This window comes from Rhinopithecus roxellana, chromosome 17 (assembly GCF_007565055.1).
Source record: "Rhinopithecus roxellana isolate Shanxi Qingling chromosome 17, ASM756505v1, whole genome shotgun sequence".
NCBI classification, from domain to species: domain Eukaryota; kingdom Metazoa; phylum Chordata; class Mammalia; order Primates; family Cercopithecidae; genus Rhinopithecus; species Rhinopithecus roxellana.
The window spans coordinates 87,052,914-87,068,147 of record NC_044565.1 but is presented as its reverse complement, the minus strand read 5'-3'; the positions used below and the strand labels follow the sequence as shown (position 1 = coordinate 87,068,147).

At 37.0% G+C, this 15,234-nt stretch overlaps 1 protein-coding gene across 1 annotated transcript in view; it reads right to left on the bottom strand.

Annotated features, from left to right (window-relative positions):
- LOC104660219 (girdin-like) overlaps positions 1-15,234 on the bottom strand; it is a 131,602-nt gene that overhangs the window by 97,499 nt on the left and 18,869 nt on the right. The window contains 1 exon segment of the mRNA XM_030921233.1: positions 4,381-4,489. Within this exon segment, the coding sequence (XP_030777093.1) occupies positions 4,381-4,489 (109 nt within the window).

Sequence of the window (15,234 nt, the reverse complement as noted above, 5' to 3'; positions counted from 1 at the left end):
GTGTAGTGGCGTGATCTCCACTCACTGTAACCTCTACCTCCCTGGTTCAAGCAATTCATGTGCCTCAGCCTCCCAAATTGCTGGGATTACAGGCATGCACCACCACACCCAGCTAATTTTTGTATTTTTAGTACAGGCAGAGTTTCACCATGTTGGCCAGGCTGGTTTGGAACTCCAGACCTCAAGTGATCCACCCATCTCGGCCTCCCAAAATGCTGGAATTACAGGTGTGAGCTACCGCGCCTGGCCAAACTTGCTTAAAATAAAGGTGATTCAGGGTTGGTTGCACAACAGGTAACAAATCCTCTCTGAAGCAATGCATCCTTAACTTGAATACAAAGAATCCGCACAGATAAAGGCCCCCCAAAAATGAGTTCACAATTAAAACACACATATCACTGCCACCCCCGCCACTGCCACTACTACTATCACCACCACTACCACAAGAAACAGCAAGTAGAAAACAAAGGACAGATTCAGATCTGTACATATTTCAGATTTTTAAATAATCAGATATGAAATCTAAAACAAAATATTTAAATATCTGAAAAAGTAAAGAAAATGACTAATGAAAAAAATGAAAAGGCAATGTAAAAAGAACCAAATCTTCCAGAAATGAAAGATATAATCAATGGGTTAAACAGAAGATTTGACACAAATAAGGAGTGAATTAGTAAATTAGAGAGTTCTGAAAACAAGACTCAGAATGCAGCACAAGCTTAATTCTTGCTTATTTCTTAATAAGCAAGAAATAGAGTAAGAAAGTCTAATATATATAGAAATATTTGAAAGAGATCAGATTAGCAGAATAGAAAAGAGCAAATATTAGAAGAATAAATACTAAAAGCAGCTTGGAAAGAAAAAAGACAGCTTAGCCAGGCGTGGTGGCTCACGCCTATAATCTCAGCACTTTGGGAGGCTGAGGCGAGTGGATCATCTGAGGTCAGGAGTTCGAGACAAGCCTGGCCAACATGGTGAAACCTCATCTCTACTAAAAAATACAAAAATTAGCCGGGCGTAGTGGCACGTGCCTGTAGTCTCAGCTACTCGGAAGCCTAAGACAGGAGAATCCCTTGAATCCGGCAGGCAGAGGCTGCAGTAAGCCAAAATTGCGCCATTGCACTCCAACCTGGGAACACAGTGAAACTTCATCTCAAAAAAAAAAAAAAAAAAAAAAAACCGCTTAAATAACAAAAATTAGAGAGTTAATTTCTCCAGAGCAATAAGAAACCAGAGAGGCCAGGCGTGTTGGCTCACGCCTGTAATCTCAGCACTTTGGGAGGCTGAGGCAGGCAGATAACTTGAGGTCAGGAGTTTGAGACCAGCCTGACAAGTATGATGAAACCTGTCTCTACTGAAAATACAAAAATTAGCCAGGCGTGGTGGCATGTGCCTGTAATTCCAGCTATTCAGGAGGCTGAGACAGGAGAATCACTTGAACCCAGGAGGCAGAGGTTGCAGTGAGCTGAGATCATGCCATTGCACTCCAGCCTGGGCAATAAGAGCAAAATTCTGTCTCAAAAAAAAAATAAATAAATAAAAATAAAAATAAAAATCCAGAGACAGAAGAATTAAGTCTGCAAAGTACTGAGAGAAAAATAATTGTCAACCTAAAACTGCATACTTAAAACTATTTCATCCTGGTGCAATCACTCATGTCTGTAATCCCAACACTTTGAGAGGTTGAGGAGAAAGGACTGCTTGAGCCCAGGGGTTCAAGACAAGCCTGGGCAACATAGTGAGACTCTGTAATTTTTTTATTTATTTTATTTTATTTTATTTTATTTTTTTATTTATTTTATTTTATTTTATTTTTTGTAGATGGAGTTTTGTTCTCGTTGCCAAGGCTGGAGTGCAACAGCGTGATCTTGGCTCACTGCAACCCCCGCTTCCTGGGTTCAAGTGATTCTCATGCCTCCGCCTCCTGAGTAGCTGAGATTACAGGTACCCACCACCAAGGCTGGCTAATTTTTGTATTTTTAGTAGAGACAGGGTTTCGCCATGTTGGACAGGCTAGTCTAGAACTCCTGACCTCAAGTGATCTGCCCACCTCGGCCTCCCAAAGTGCTGGGATTACAGGTGTGAGCCACTGCGCCCAGCCTTCTGTTTCTATTTAAAAACTAAAACAAAGAAACTATCTTCCAAAAACAAGAGTGAAATAAAGGCATTTTCAGACAAATATTCTCAAAGAAAAACATGCAGCTTGAGCTAAAGAAAAAGGGCTGGGCACATGGCTCATGCCTATAATCCTAGCACTTTGGGAGGCTGAGACAGGCGGATCACACGAGGTCAGTAGTTCGAGACCAGCCTGGTCAACACGGCAAAACCCAGTCTCTACTAAAGATACAAAAAAATTAGCCAAGTGTGGTAGTGGGCACCTGTAATCCCAGCTACTCAGGTGACTGAGGCAGGAGAATTGCTGGAGCCCAGGAGGCGGAAGTTGCCGTGAGCTGAGAGCATGCCATTGCACTCCAGCCAGGGTGACAGATCGAGATTCCATCAAAAAAAAAAAAAAAAAAAAAATTGGTTTTATTTATTTAACAGTACTTCTCAATATTTAATTTGTAGGGTAAAGAAAAAACCCTAAAATACAAGACAAGAAGAGCTTAAAAGTCATAAAAGAGAATGACTAGAATTAAAACATTCTAAAGTCATGGCACTATTCCATAAAAGGATAATGATACTCATCAATTTTGGCCCTTCCTGTGTTTAGGTATAAAATGTATAATTTCGAAAGTCACCTCTGAAAAAAACAGGAAGAGTGAAAAAATTTTAAACCAGTAGAAAGGAAAAACATGTAGAAACAATTATTGATAGGCTGGGCATGGGGGCTCAAGCCTGTAATTCCAGCACTTTGGGAAGCTGAGGGTTGCAGATCACTTGAGGTCAGGAGTTTGAGACCAGCCTAGCCAACATGGTGAAACCCTGTCTCTACTGAAAACATAAAAATTAACTGGACACGGTGGCACGCACCTGTAGTCCCAGCTACTTAGGAGTCTGAGGCAGGAGAATCGCTTGAACCCAGGAGGCAGAGGTTGCAGTGAGATGAGATCGCGCCACTGCACTCCAGCCTGGGCAACAAAGTGAAGCTCCATCTCAAAAAAAAAAAAAGAAAAAAATAGGAAAAGGAACAATTACTGATAAATAATCAAATTCTTCAGGCAGATTTAACAATTTTAAATTTATTTGCAACTAGTAACAGCCTCAAAGCCTATAAAAGAAAATTTGATAAATTCATCATATGGGATATTTCAACTCCTCTTTCTCAATAACTAATCGCTCAGAAGACAAATCAATAAGGCTGTAAAAGATTTGAACAATACAGTTAACAAACAAGGTTGCTCTCACTCTGCGTCCAAACAATAGGAGAATACATACTTTTTCAAGCACACAAAGAACTTTAAAAGAAAACTGACAACAACATACTAGGCCAAAATAAGTAATTCTTAACAAATACCAAAGAATCAGTATTATACAAACCACATTCTTTGACCAAAAATCAAAACCAAAAAGGACACTTGAAAAATACCATGTTCAAAAATTTAAAAGCATACTTATAAGTAACTCATAAGTGAAATAAATCATAGCAGAAATTAGAAAATGCACAGAAATAATCTTTTAAAATATGCCAAACCAAAATTTATGCAACACAGATATAACAATTCTGAGAGGTATACTGAAAGCCTCAACAATGTTCATTTTTTTTTTTCTTTTTTTGAGACGGAGTCTTGCTCTGTCGCCCAGGCTGGAGTGCTGTGGCCGGATCTCAGCTCACTGCAAGCTCCGCCTCCTGGGTTCACACCATTCTCCTGCCTCAGCCTCCCGGGTAGCTGGGACTACAGGCGCCACTACCTCGCCCGGCTAGTTTTTTTTGTAGTTTTTAGTAGAGACGGGGTTTCACCGTGTTAGCCAGGATGGTCTCGATCTCCTGACCTCGTGATTCGCCCGTCTCGGCCTCCCAAAGTGCTGGGATTACAGGCTTGAGCCACCGCGCCCGGCCCAACAATGTTCATATTTAAAAACTAAAATATGCATCCAATTCAGTTTTTTTTTTTTTTAAATGGAAGTACACTTTTCAAAGGCATAATTCAAGAAGTCTAACAACAAAATGTTACACTATGCAAGTTCTCAGGAAACTGGGACCTGATTTTTAAAACATAAAATACAGTAGTCATTTGTAACATTAGAAAATTATTAAGTGCTTGCTTAAGCCTTTAACATTCATAAGAAATAAACTATCTTATTTACTACTCTAACTCTAGCAAATAGATTAGAACCTGGCATATAATAAGCATTTAAATATTTGTTAGATGACTGATGCTAAATAATACAAAAATGTAAGTAGTTATTAAAACCCCGATTTTTAAAAAGGGCACTTACCTGGTAATAACATTTTATCTGTCTCACCAAAATGGATACATTGTGCATTCTAAGTGAGGCATCATTATTTACTTTTTTATTTACTCTCTGACTCTCCAATTTAGGATTACTGTAAGAAATACAAAAATAATTTAAAATTACATAAAATACTACTATCAACCTATATATAATTAAAATTAATCATATAGTACTTTTTTACTTAAATAAATTGTGTGCTCATCTGCATTAACAGAGATGGTCCAAAAGGGCAGATTATTACTTTGACACGTATTCCGTGCTTCTAATTAATATAAACGCAACTGATTTCCCAAAGCAAGAACAAAATTAATTTCAAACCTAAGTCAAATGTTGCCTTTCATTGTCATGTTGCCACTCCACATTCCTAGGATGAATAACTATTTCCTTTGAATATATAGTTCTATCACACAAAATAAATCCATGTAAAATATGGGCTAATAACCAATAAATGTTATTTCTCGTCACTGGGTAATAGGGATTATATTTGAACAGGCAATGTCCCAGAGAAATTCAAGGATAAAGTGGATGACACAGGTTAGTTAGTACTTTTACCTTGGGTAAAACTGTAGAGTCAATGAAAGCAAAGGACTCAATAATCCTGAGGCAGCAGAAACTGCAGAAGAAAAACAGTCAGGCTATCCATGGTTTAGAATGGGATATTGTGGCACCTCCACACAAGGATGCAGAAAAGTCAACAAATTGACACCCATCCAACAGGAAATAGAAACTGAATAGAAACGCCTCGTTCTTTAATCTGTTCCCTTTTTACACAGTCCATTCCATTCCTAATGCCTTTAGTTCCTTCCCTAAACAGGTTAGACTCTATGGTGCTTTCTTTCCATAATTCTCAAATCTTTAGGTCTCAAGACCCCTTTGTAATCTTAATTGATGACTTCAAACAATTTTTGATGTTGCGGGCTATCTTTAATTAATATTAGTGTGTTAGAAATAAAGACTGAGTTAGGGCATGGTGGCTCATGCCTGTAATCCCAGCACTTTGGGAGCCCCAGACTGGTGGATCACCAGATGTCAGGAGTTCAGGACCAGCCTGGCCAACATGGTGAAACTCCATCTCTATTAAAAATACAAAATTAGCCAGGTGTGGTGGCGTGCAACTGTAGTCCCAGCTACTTGGGAGGCTGAGGAAGGAGAATCGCTTGAACCCAGGAGGGAGGAGAATCGCTTGAGCCAGGATCACACCACTGCACTCCAACCTGGGCTACAGAGCGAGACTGAAAAAAAAAAAAAATAGAAATAAAGACAGAACATTTCAAAGCTATGTATGCATTAACTCACTTTAACAAAATAATAAACCCATTATATGCTAACAAAAATCAAACAAAAAGAACTTAGAAAACTGAGTGGTATTGTTTTACTATTTTGTGCATCTCTTTAATGTGTGGTTTAACTTTTAAAAAACAGATTCTTATCTTTGCTTCTGCATTGAATCCATTGTTTATTATTTTGGTTCAAGCACATGAAGACATTTCACTCTCACATGTAGTTAGAAGTGGGAAGACCCTATGGATCCCCAAAAGGATCCTCCATCCACACTCAGAGAACCACTGCTTCAAAACCACTGTTTGCTTGCCACCACTCCCAACATCTTGATTCTTTCATCCTTTGACCGCATTCTTAATCCCCAACCTTGGATCAATTCAACCACTTATGCTGAGATTACTCAAGGGACTAGTTGAGAAAATAATGCAATCAAACTAAGCTATTAATAAAATAGGAAGGGGTAGCTATTACAGAAAGGAGGAAGATGCCTTCTTGCCATAAAAACTAGAAAACTGGACAAAGCACGAAAAAACTGTTTTCAAAGACTTTGGACAGCAGGTAATGCAAGATTAGGTTCTCTCTAGTAAGGCAGAGAGGTGCCTTCCAGAATGAGGTATGGGAAAATGGGTAGCCCAAGTCTTGTTGAACTTGAGGAGACAAAGCTGGAGTTCATGGATGCTGAACTGACTGACACATTCAGAAAAGAATACCAAAGAAAAGAGAGCTACACTAAAAAAGAGCTCCAAAAATCTGCCTTTAAGATTTTGGCTGTGGCTTCACACAAGCATGGATGTAGTGGCTCATGCCTGTAATCCCAACACTTTGGGAAGCTAAGGTGGGAAGAATTCCTGCGGCCAGGAATTCAAGACCAGCCTGGGCAACATGGTGGGAGCCTGTCTCAAAAACAAAACAAACCAAAAAACCAACAAAATTTTGGCTAAATACTAAATTGTGCATGTATAACCTAAAACTCCACAAGGCTAAGCAGAGATCAAATACAAGAAAACTGTAAGCTAAACAATTCTCAGAGCTCACAATGTAAAGAGAGAAATTTGAGTTCTGACAAACAGAGTTGAGTAGACTTAATGAACTTCTAGAACATACAGCAGAGACCGCACGAGAGTCACGTCTTAGAAGGAGGACTAAATCAGCAGATGAGTAAAAGCTATTCAAGAACCCCACCCCCAACAAAACAAGTCTTGAAAGGATCATGCTGATTGCAAGTAACTTGACAACCTGCCAAAACAAAGTTCGTCACTCTAAAAGGACAAGGTCCAGACACTCCAAAATATAATCATTACAATATCCAGCATAAAATAAAAAAAAAATGAATAGACACAAAATATCAGGAAAATGTGATCTATAACCAGGAAAGAAAATGGGAACAGTCAACAGAAACAGACCCAGAAATGAAAAAGATCACAGAAATAACAGACAAGGACTTTAAAACAGTTATTATAAACCTACAAAAGGATTTAAAGAAAGACATGAATGTTAAGCAGGAAGAAACGTAAATCATGTTTTGAAAAACTCAAATGGGACTTCTAAAGCTGCAAAATACAACTATTTGAAATGAAAAATTCACCACACAAGCTTAACAACGGATTAGAAACTATACAGCAAACGATTAGTGAACTTGAAGACATTACAATAAAAACAATCCAAAGAAGCATGGAGAGAGGGGGAAAAAAAGCTGAAATGAATGAATGGAGACTAAATGATCTATGGGGCAGCATTAAACATACATTACTACATAGTCCAATCTTAAGAATCCATTCATGTTTCCCTACTTGTCCCAATAATGAATGGATGTTCTTTATAGAAAATAGATCCAGTTCAGAATCACACTTGGCATGTGGTAGTCTGAACTGCAATCTTTAATCTCTTTCAGGCTGGAGGTTTCTCAGCCTTTTGTTGATGTACATGAACTAGACACTTTAGAAGGGTTACAGGCCACATACTTGATAGCATGACTTTCAGTTGGGTTTGTCTGATAAGACTGTGTTGACTCATAATTAAGTTCAGGATATATATCCTTAACAGGAAAAACACAGAAGAGATGCTGTGTTCTTCTCAATGCATCCTATTAATACATGGGCCTGGCTTGTTTCTGTGTTCTCCTTTGTTTCACTGGTCTACCTATACATTCCCATGTCAACAGCACCACCTTAACAACTATAGTTATTTACATCTTGATGTGTAGGTAGGGCAAGACGCCCTGACTAAACTGTTTTTTCAAATTTATCTTAACTATTCATTCATGGTCCTTGATGATTTTTAGGATCAGCTTGTCATATTCTGCATAAACAAAAAACAAAACCTATTAAGATTTTGACTGAAATTGCACTCAATCTACAAATTTATTAAGAATGAACTGACAACTCCACAGCATTGAGTCTTCCCACTGATAGCATGGTGTATCTCTCTACATTCATTCAGCTCTTCTTCAAAACCATTTTATAATCTTCTTCAGGAAGGCCTTTTATTAGATTTGTTCCTAGATGCTTATAGTTTTTGCCATTAAAGTTAATGTAATATTTTAAAATTTTATTTGCTGATAGGTTAATGCTGATATGTGAACATGAAATGATATGCTATCATTTTTTGTTTATTCTTATCTTTAGCAACAATGCTAAACTTTCTTACTCTAATAGGTTGTCTACTGGTGCTCTTGAAGGTCTTCTTGAATTTAATTTGTAGCTTTTCCATACTGATAATCAATTATGCCAACACCATTTTCTAAAGAGCTTACATTTCTCACTGATTTCAGATTCCCACATTAAGTGTATGTCTACTTTTGGAGTCTATTCTGTCCCACTAAGCCATTTGTCTATCTCTGTGTCATTAAAACCTTGTTTTACTATAGCTTATTACTATAGCTTTATTATGATTTCAATTCTACTAAGACAAGTCCCTTTCTTTTGTTGTTGTTTTTTCTATACTGTCTTCATTAATTGAACATACTGATCTTTTCTATCATTTTAGGATATTTATAAGGTTCTATGAAAAACCTTGTTGGGATTTATTGACATTAGTAACATTAATTTGATTAAAAACTGGCATTTCATTTCCATCAGTAAAAATTTAAAATTTCCCCACAGAAGTCTTACATATTTAAGGTTTTTTTTTTCTTACTTGGGTAAAGAAGCTTTTGTTGCTTTGTGAAATGGATTTTTTTTCTATTACATTGTCTATTGGTGCTATTGTGTAACAGGAAAACTACAGGGTTTTGTTTTTGGTTTTTGGTTTTTTTTTTTTTTTTTGCCACAGAGTCTCACTCTGCCAGGCCGGAGTACAGTGGCACGGTCTCAGCTTACTGCAACCTCTGCCTGCAGGGTTCAGGCGATTCTCATGTCTCAGCCTCCCGAGTAGCTGGGACTATAGGCACGCGCCACCATGCCCGGCTAAGTGTTATTGTATTTTTAGTAGTGACGGGGTTTCACCATGTTGGCCAGGGTGATCTCGGCCTCCTGACCTCAAGTGATCCACCTACCTCTGCCTCCCAAAGTGTTGGGATTACAGGCGTGAGCCACCGTGCCCAGCCAAAACTACAGAGTTTTTGAATGCTGAATGTCTAATTAACCACCTTTCAAAACTTAGTTTACTAGGTTCATGTTCTTAGGTTTTCTACGTTAAAAAAAAAAAATCACACCATCAGTAAATGACAGTTTATTTCCACCTTTTCTAATCTTGCATTACATTTCTATTTCTTTACTTGGTGCATTAACAAATAGAAATGGAGACAACAGATATCCTTCTCTTGTTGTTCTCTAAGAGAACTGCATTTAATGTTTCACCATTAATGCATGATGTTTGCTGTAATTTTCTGATAGATACCATCTATCAGGCATTCCCTTCCATTTCTATTCACTGTCTGAATGGGTGCTGAACTTTATCCAGTATTATTTATTTTTTATTTTTTTGAAGACAGAGTCTCCCTCTGTTACCCAGGCTGAGATGCAATGCCATGATCATAGCTCACTGCAGCCTTTAACTTGTAGGCTCAAGAAATCCTTCTCCGTCTCTCAAGTACTTGGAACTACAGATGTGCACTGCCACACCTAGCTAACTTTAAAATAAAAAGTTTTGATTTTTTTTTTTTTTTTTTTTTTTTTTGAGACAGAGTCTTGCTCTGTTGCCCAGGCTGAAATGCAATGGCACAACCTCCGCTCACTGCAACCTCCACCTTCCGGGTTCAAGTGATTCTCCTGCCTCGGCCTCCTGAGTAGCTGGGATTACAGGTGTGTGCCACCACACTTGGCTAATTTATTATTTTTAGTAGAGATGGGGTTTTACCATGTTGGCCAGGCTGGTCTCAAACTCCTGACCTCAAGTGATCTGCCCGCCTCAGCCTCCCAAAGTGCTGGGATTACAAGCATGAGCCACCGTGCCCTGCCTAAAAAATGTTTTATAGATGAGATCTCTCACTATGTTGCTCAGGCTTGCCTCAAACTCCTGGTTTCAAGTGATCCTCCTACCTCAGTCTTCTAGCTAGCTAGGATTTCAGGCACAAGCCACAGCACACCTGGCATATCCAATTTTTCCTACATCTACTCCCACCTGATCCTTCTCCATTAATATGTTAATGTAGTGAGCTACACTGTTATATCACCCTCAAAGTCCTAGACTACACACTCTCTCAGCTCCACTCTATGGTATAACTATTCCCCTTTATTTGTACATAACTCTGTCACGGGTCTTCCAATACTTGGTCTTTTTGACTCCCACTTTCTCACTAGATTCTAAGTTCCTTGAAAAGAGGGCCCATATCTTCTTATTCATGTTTTTGTTTCTAAAAATTAGCATGTTTCCTAACACAAATATTGTTTGAATAAATAAAAATAAGAATAAACAAAGACTAAGCATAGTGTTTTTTAAACCATTGCTTATTGGTTTTACAAGCTGACAATCTCCAAGCTAACAACTCACTTGGCAGACTGGAATAGGTACTCTCACTAAGGTGCGTATCAAAAATCAGTTGAATAATAGAGTCCTAAACTACAATTTGAGATCTGCAGAACAAGGAAGACTATTAGCAAGGCAAGCTAAATCTGACCTGTGACTGATTTATGCTTATTGCAAGACAAATAGTGAAAAAATCAGAACAGCCCGAGGCAAATGAGAGTTTAAATGGAAAAGCGAGTCTCTCAAATAAAAGCATCAACTAGAACTAGTTACTTATAAAAACAAGGAGACTATATCGTAGAAGTCAGATCACGTGTCATGGCAAACAAAGACAAATAGCAGCATGGTCAAGAAGTCACGGTAAAACTGAAGGAAAAACTTTGTTTTATTTAGGCAATCAACTCTGGTATCTTTTTTTTTTTTCTTTTTTCTTGTCTGGTATCTTTTTTAGTCAGTAAGTTAAACAAATACTCACTGAGTACCTACTGTACTGGCCACATTACTTAATGCATGAAAGCTCGGTCTAGTCAAGCTATCATTGTGGAGAAAACTATACTTGTAATTGGGAGAACAGAGTAAGAACAACACCAGTAACAAAAATTTTAGGTATATTTACAGTTATATAAATTTCATTTGCAAACACTAAATACCTTTCCTTTCTAGCCTTCTTCTATCTTTTATTTCTATTTTATTTATTCTACATTTGAATCCCTTACATACCTCTCATCTATGACTGTCTCCTACTCATACACTGACCACATTTAGACCTGAAAACACTTTAGAGATACCTGGTTTCACCATAAATCAGAAAACCAAAGTTCAAACTAGTAATCTGCCTGGGATCCTAGAGCTCCTTTACTCTCTCTTAGTTTTTCCTTTTATAGGATCATTCAAGAAAACAAAGAAAAGACTGACTGAAAAAAAAAAGGTTTCAGCAATGTTTTTTCTAAAACCCAAGTGTATATCATACATCACTGTTTTACTGTATTGTTTGAGCATATTCCCAATTCTGTTTTCACAGTGAGTAATCAAACTAAAGATGATTAATTTCCTTTCCTCCTCCAGTTCAATGTGGTGATATTTTATTATAAACCTGGGTATTTAAATCTAACAATAAGTACTCAAGAAAAAAAAAATTTTTTTTTGAGATGGAGTCTCGCTCTGTCACCCAGGCTGGAGTGTTGTGGCATCATCTCAGCTCAATGCTCCTGGGTTCATGCAATTATCCTGCTTCAGTCTCCCAAGTAGCTAGGATTACAGGCACCCACCACCACACCTGACTCATTTTTGTTATTTTTAGGAGAGATGAGGTTTCAGCATGTAGACCAGGCTGGTCTCGAACTCCTGGCCTCAAGTGATCCTCTCACTTTGGCCTCCCAAAGTGCTGGGATAGCAAGTGTAAGTCACCGCGCCCAGCCTAAGAAAAATTTAATATTAGAACTAAAAATATATATAAATTTTAAAACTGTATTATATGTAGTGCAAGCTCATTACTACATGACCATATACAATTTGGATTATACTAATTTGGATTATCCAAATACATAATTTGGATTATATTATACTTTGGATGTGTAATATTCTAATGAACGCATGGTGATATCATTCCTTTAATAAATTTTATAATGTAAATGCTACCTTTGTCCTTGACAGAGTTGTTATCAAGTTCTGTTTCCTTTAAAGTGTTTTTTTCAAAAAAAAGTGTTAATGCTTCTTCTTAAATTTTGTGTCCAATATTCCTCACATGATATCTTGAAATTTATTCAGTTGTCAGGAAATTCTACAGTCTTTGCATAAAGCTCTTTCAAGAATTAGCAAGTTTTCCGAATTTAGAATTTTGGTTTAATCAAAATCTGTTAAAATTTTTTTGTAAAAAAAAAAATTGATGTTTTATATTAAGTTTTTTCAGACTTTGCGAAAGACTGCTTTTAACAATTAAAATAATTCTTCGTATAAAAGGAAGGAATTATATAGTTATATACTAATGATACCAGATGAAATTTTAGAAATCTGAGGAAAAATGAAAAACGCAATTTAAATATTTGAGTGAAAAGTACTTCAACACCTAAAATTAACCTCACAATCAAAAGGGATCTTAAAGATAGGTGAATGAAAACTTTCTATATCCCTTCATAAAACTGTGCTGCTTTGTGTCTACAAATCTATGAAATTAGTACATGGGCTGTGAAGGGATTTCTATGCTCTGATTTGACTCTAGGAAAACCAATAGAATAGTGGAGTTCTTGAACAGGCTAATACCCTAAGCACTCCAAGCCTCTATCTATAACTTCTATTCTACACTGTACCTATTTGAGAGTTATTTTAGTATGAAAACAGAACTGAAAAGTTCCTATTTCTTTATAATCATCAGATGTTATATTATAGTCTATTATTATAAACTTTCTGTACTTAGAGCCCAGGATAACCATTAAGCACTCTCGGCATGGATCTAGAAAGCAATAAACTTCCCATTATAAGGCTTGAGTTTCCCATTTGACGCGGGCCCAATTTGAGTAAGGGTCATACTGACATATGTTAGGATCACGGAAAACAGGCCCTTTCACTCTAAGGATGTGATCTCTTTATTATCCCTATACATGGGCTAAATAACAGAAGAAATTGCTTTAAAAAAAGTTTAAAAAGTTGTCACTCTGGGCCAGGCGCCGTGGCTCATGCCTGTAATCCCAGCACTTTGGGAAGCCAAGGTGGGTGGATCATGAGGTCAGGAGTTCGAGACCAGCCCGGCCAAGATGGTGAAACCCCATCTCTACTAAAAATAAAAATAAAAATAAATTAGCTGGGCATGGTGGTGGGTGCCTGTAATCCCAGCTATTTGGGAGGCTGAGGCAGAGAACTGCTTGAACTGGGAGGCGGAGGTTGCAGTGAGCCGAGATCGCGCCATTGCACTCCATCCTGGGCAACAGAAGGAGACTCCATCTCAAAAAAAAAAAAAAAAAGAAAAGAAAAAAAAAACCGTAAGAAAAGAAAACAGTATTAAAAATTTCTTCTATAAAAATAATGTATCCAATATAAAGACAGAAAAAAACACTCATTCCTGTGTGTGTGTGCTTTTATCAGCTTCCTCAGGTTGAATCCTGTATTCCAATACTTTTAATATAATAAAAATCACAATACAGTAATTTAAACAAACAGTATGGTATGACTCCAGAATGCTCTAAAAAGAAATGTAGTCTATTAAGTATGACTCACAGAATTCTCTAAAGAGAAAATGTAGTCTATTAAATATTCCAAATATTCTGCCTTTCATTTTGTTTAATACTTAAAATGCAAAATAAAAATTAATTCGGAATAAATAATCACAATAAAGTTTTTATCAGGCTCTTTTTGAAAGCGTACTATACCATTTTTTTCTACAGAATGTATCTTTGGAAAGGCCATTTTCTAAAATAAAAGATGAGCTATTGAACAAGATACACGTGGCATGTGAAATGTGAGCAAGTACCTTTCCAATCACACACAGCTATTTCTAAGGCAACACAATTTCAAGTCAACCATCTTCCTTTATAAGATGAAAAGTAAAAAAATGCTTTAGTGACAAATAGCCTAATACAGCTCAAATCTCTTCAACCAGGAGTTAAATGCAACATGGCAGTAAAAGACGGCCTCAAGCAATTTCACATTTATAAATGACCTACTTATGACAAGTTGCGTTAATTTCAATTAAAATAATAAACGGACAGTAGTATTATCAACCATTGTATATAAAAATTTATAAATCAGGAAAAAAATAGGAAGTTAAAGTTAGCAATTTTGCAACACTAATATGCTAAGATTTGGTCCCTATATGACCAAGGATTATATCTTTACTTATTCATTAACTAATATATATAAGAAACAGAAATCTGATAGTTTTAATGGCTCTATGCTTTTCTCCTCCAGACTGTAAACCTGTTGTATGTCCTCTTGGACCATCTGTTCTGTGTTGCTGCTTAACTGATGGGGGTTTTTGATCATGGCACTGTAATTTAAAACTATGGTTGTAGTGTGGTCTTTTAAAATTTTTGAGATAATTTATATAACATAACTATGTAATATTTGCATGTCACCATGATACATCTGAAATAACTAATTTACGTATCTAACTTTAAGTGTGAATAAACCAGAATGTTTGCTTGATGAAAAATAATTAACTGGGTAAATAGCACCACCACTGAGGGTTATCCAAGTATCCAAGTAGTAAGGTATTTCAGGAAAATTAGTGGCTTTCTTATTTTGCAGCACTGTTCAGAGGGTACATTACAAAAAATTAGTAGTTTTAAGGGAAAAAATGTATTGGCTAGAGGAGGTGGCTTATACCCATAATCTCAGCACTTTGGGAGGCTAAGACCAGAGAATCACTTCAGGCCAGGAGTTTGAGACCAGCCTGTACAACATAGCAAGACTCCCTGTCTACAAAAAAAAAATTTTAATTAGCTGGGGATAGTGGTGTGTGCCTGTAGTCCTATCTACACAGGAGGCTAAGGCAGGAGGATCACTTGAGGCCAGGAGTTAGAAGCTGCAGTGAAGTATGATCTCACCACTGCATTCCAGCCTGGATGAGAGAGCAAGACTCTGTCTCAAAAAAACAAATGAATAAATAAATATATTCCTTCAACTCAATTTCTTCCCACTTTCATAAATTCAATTACT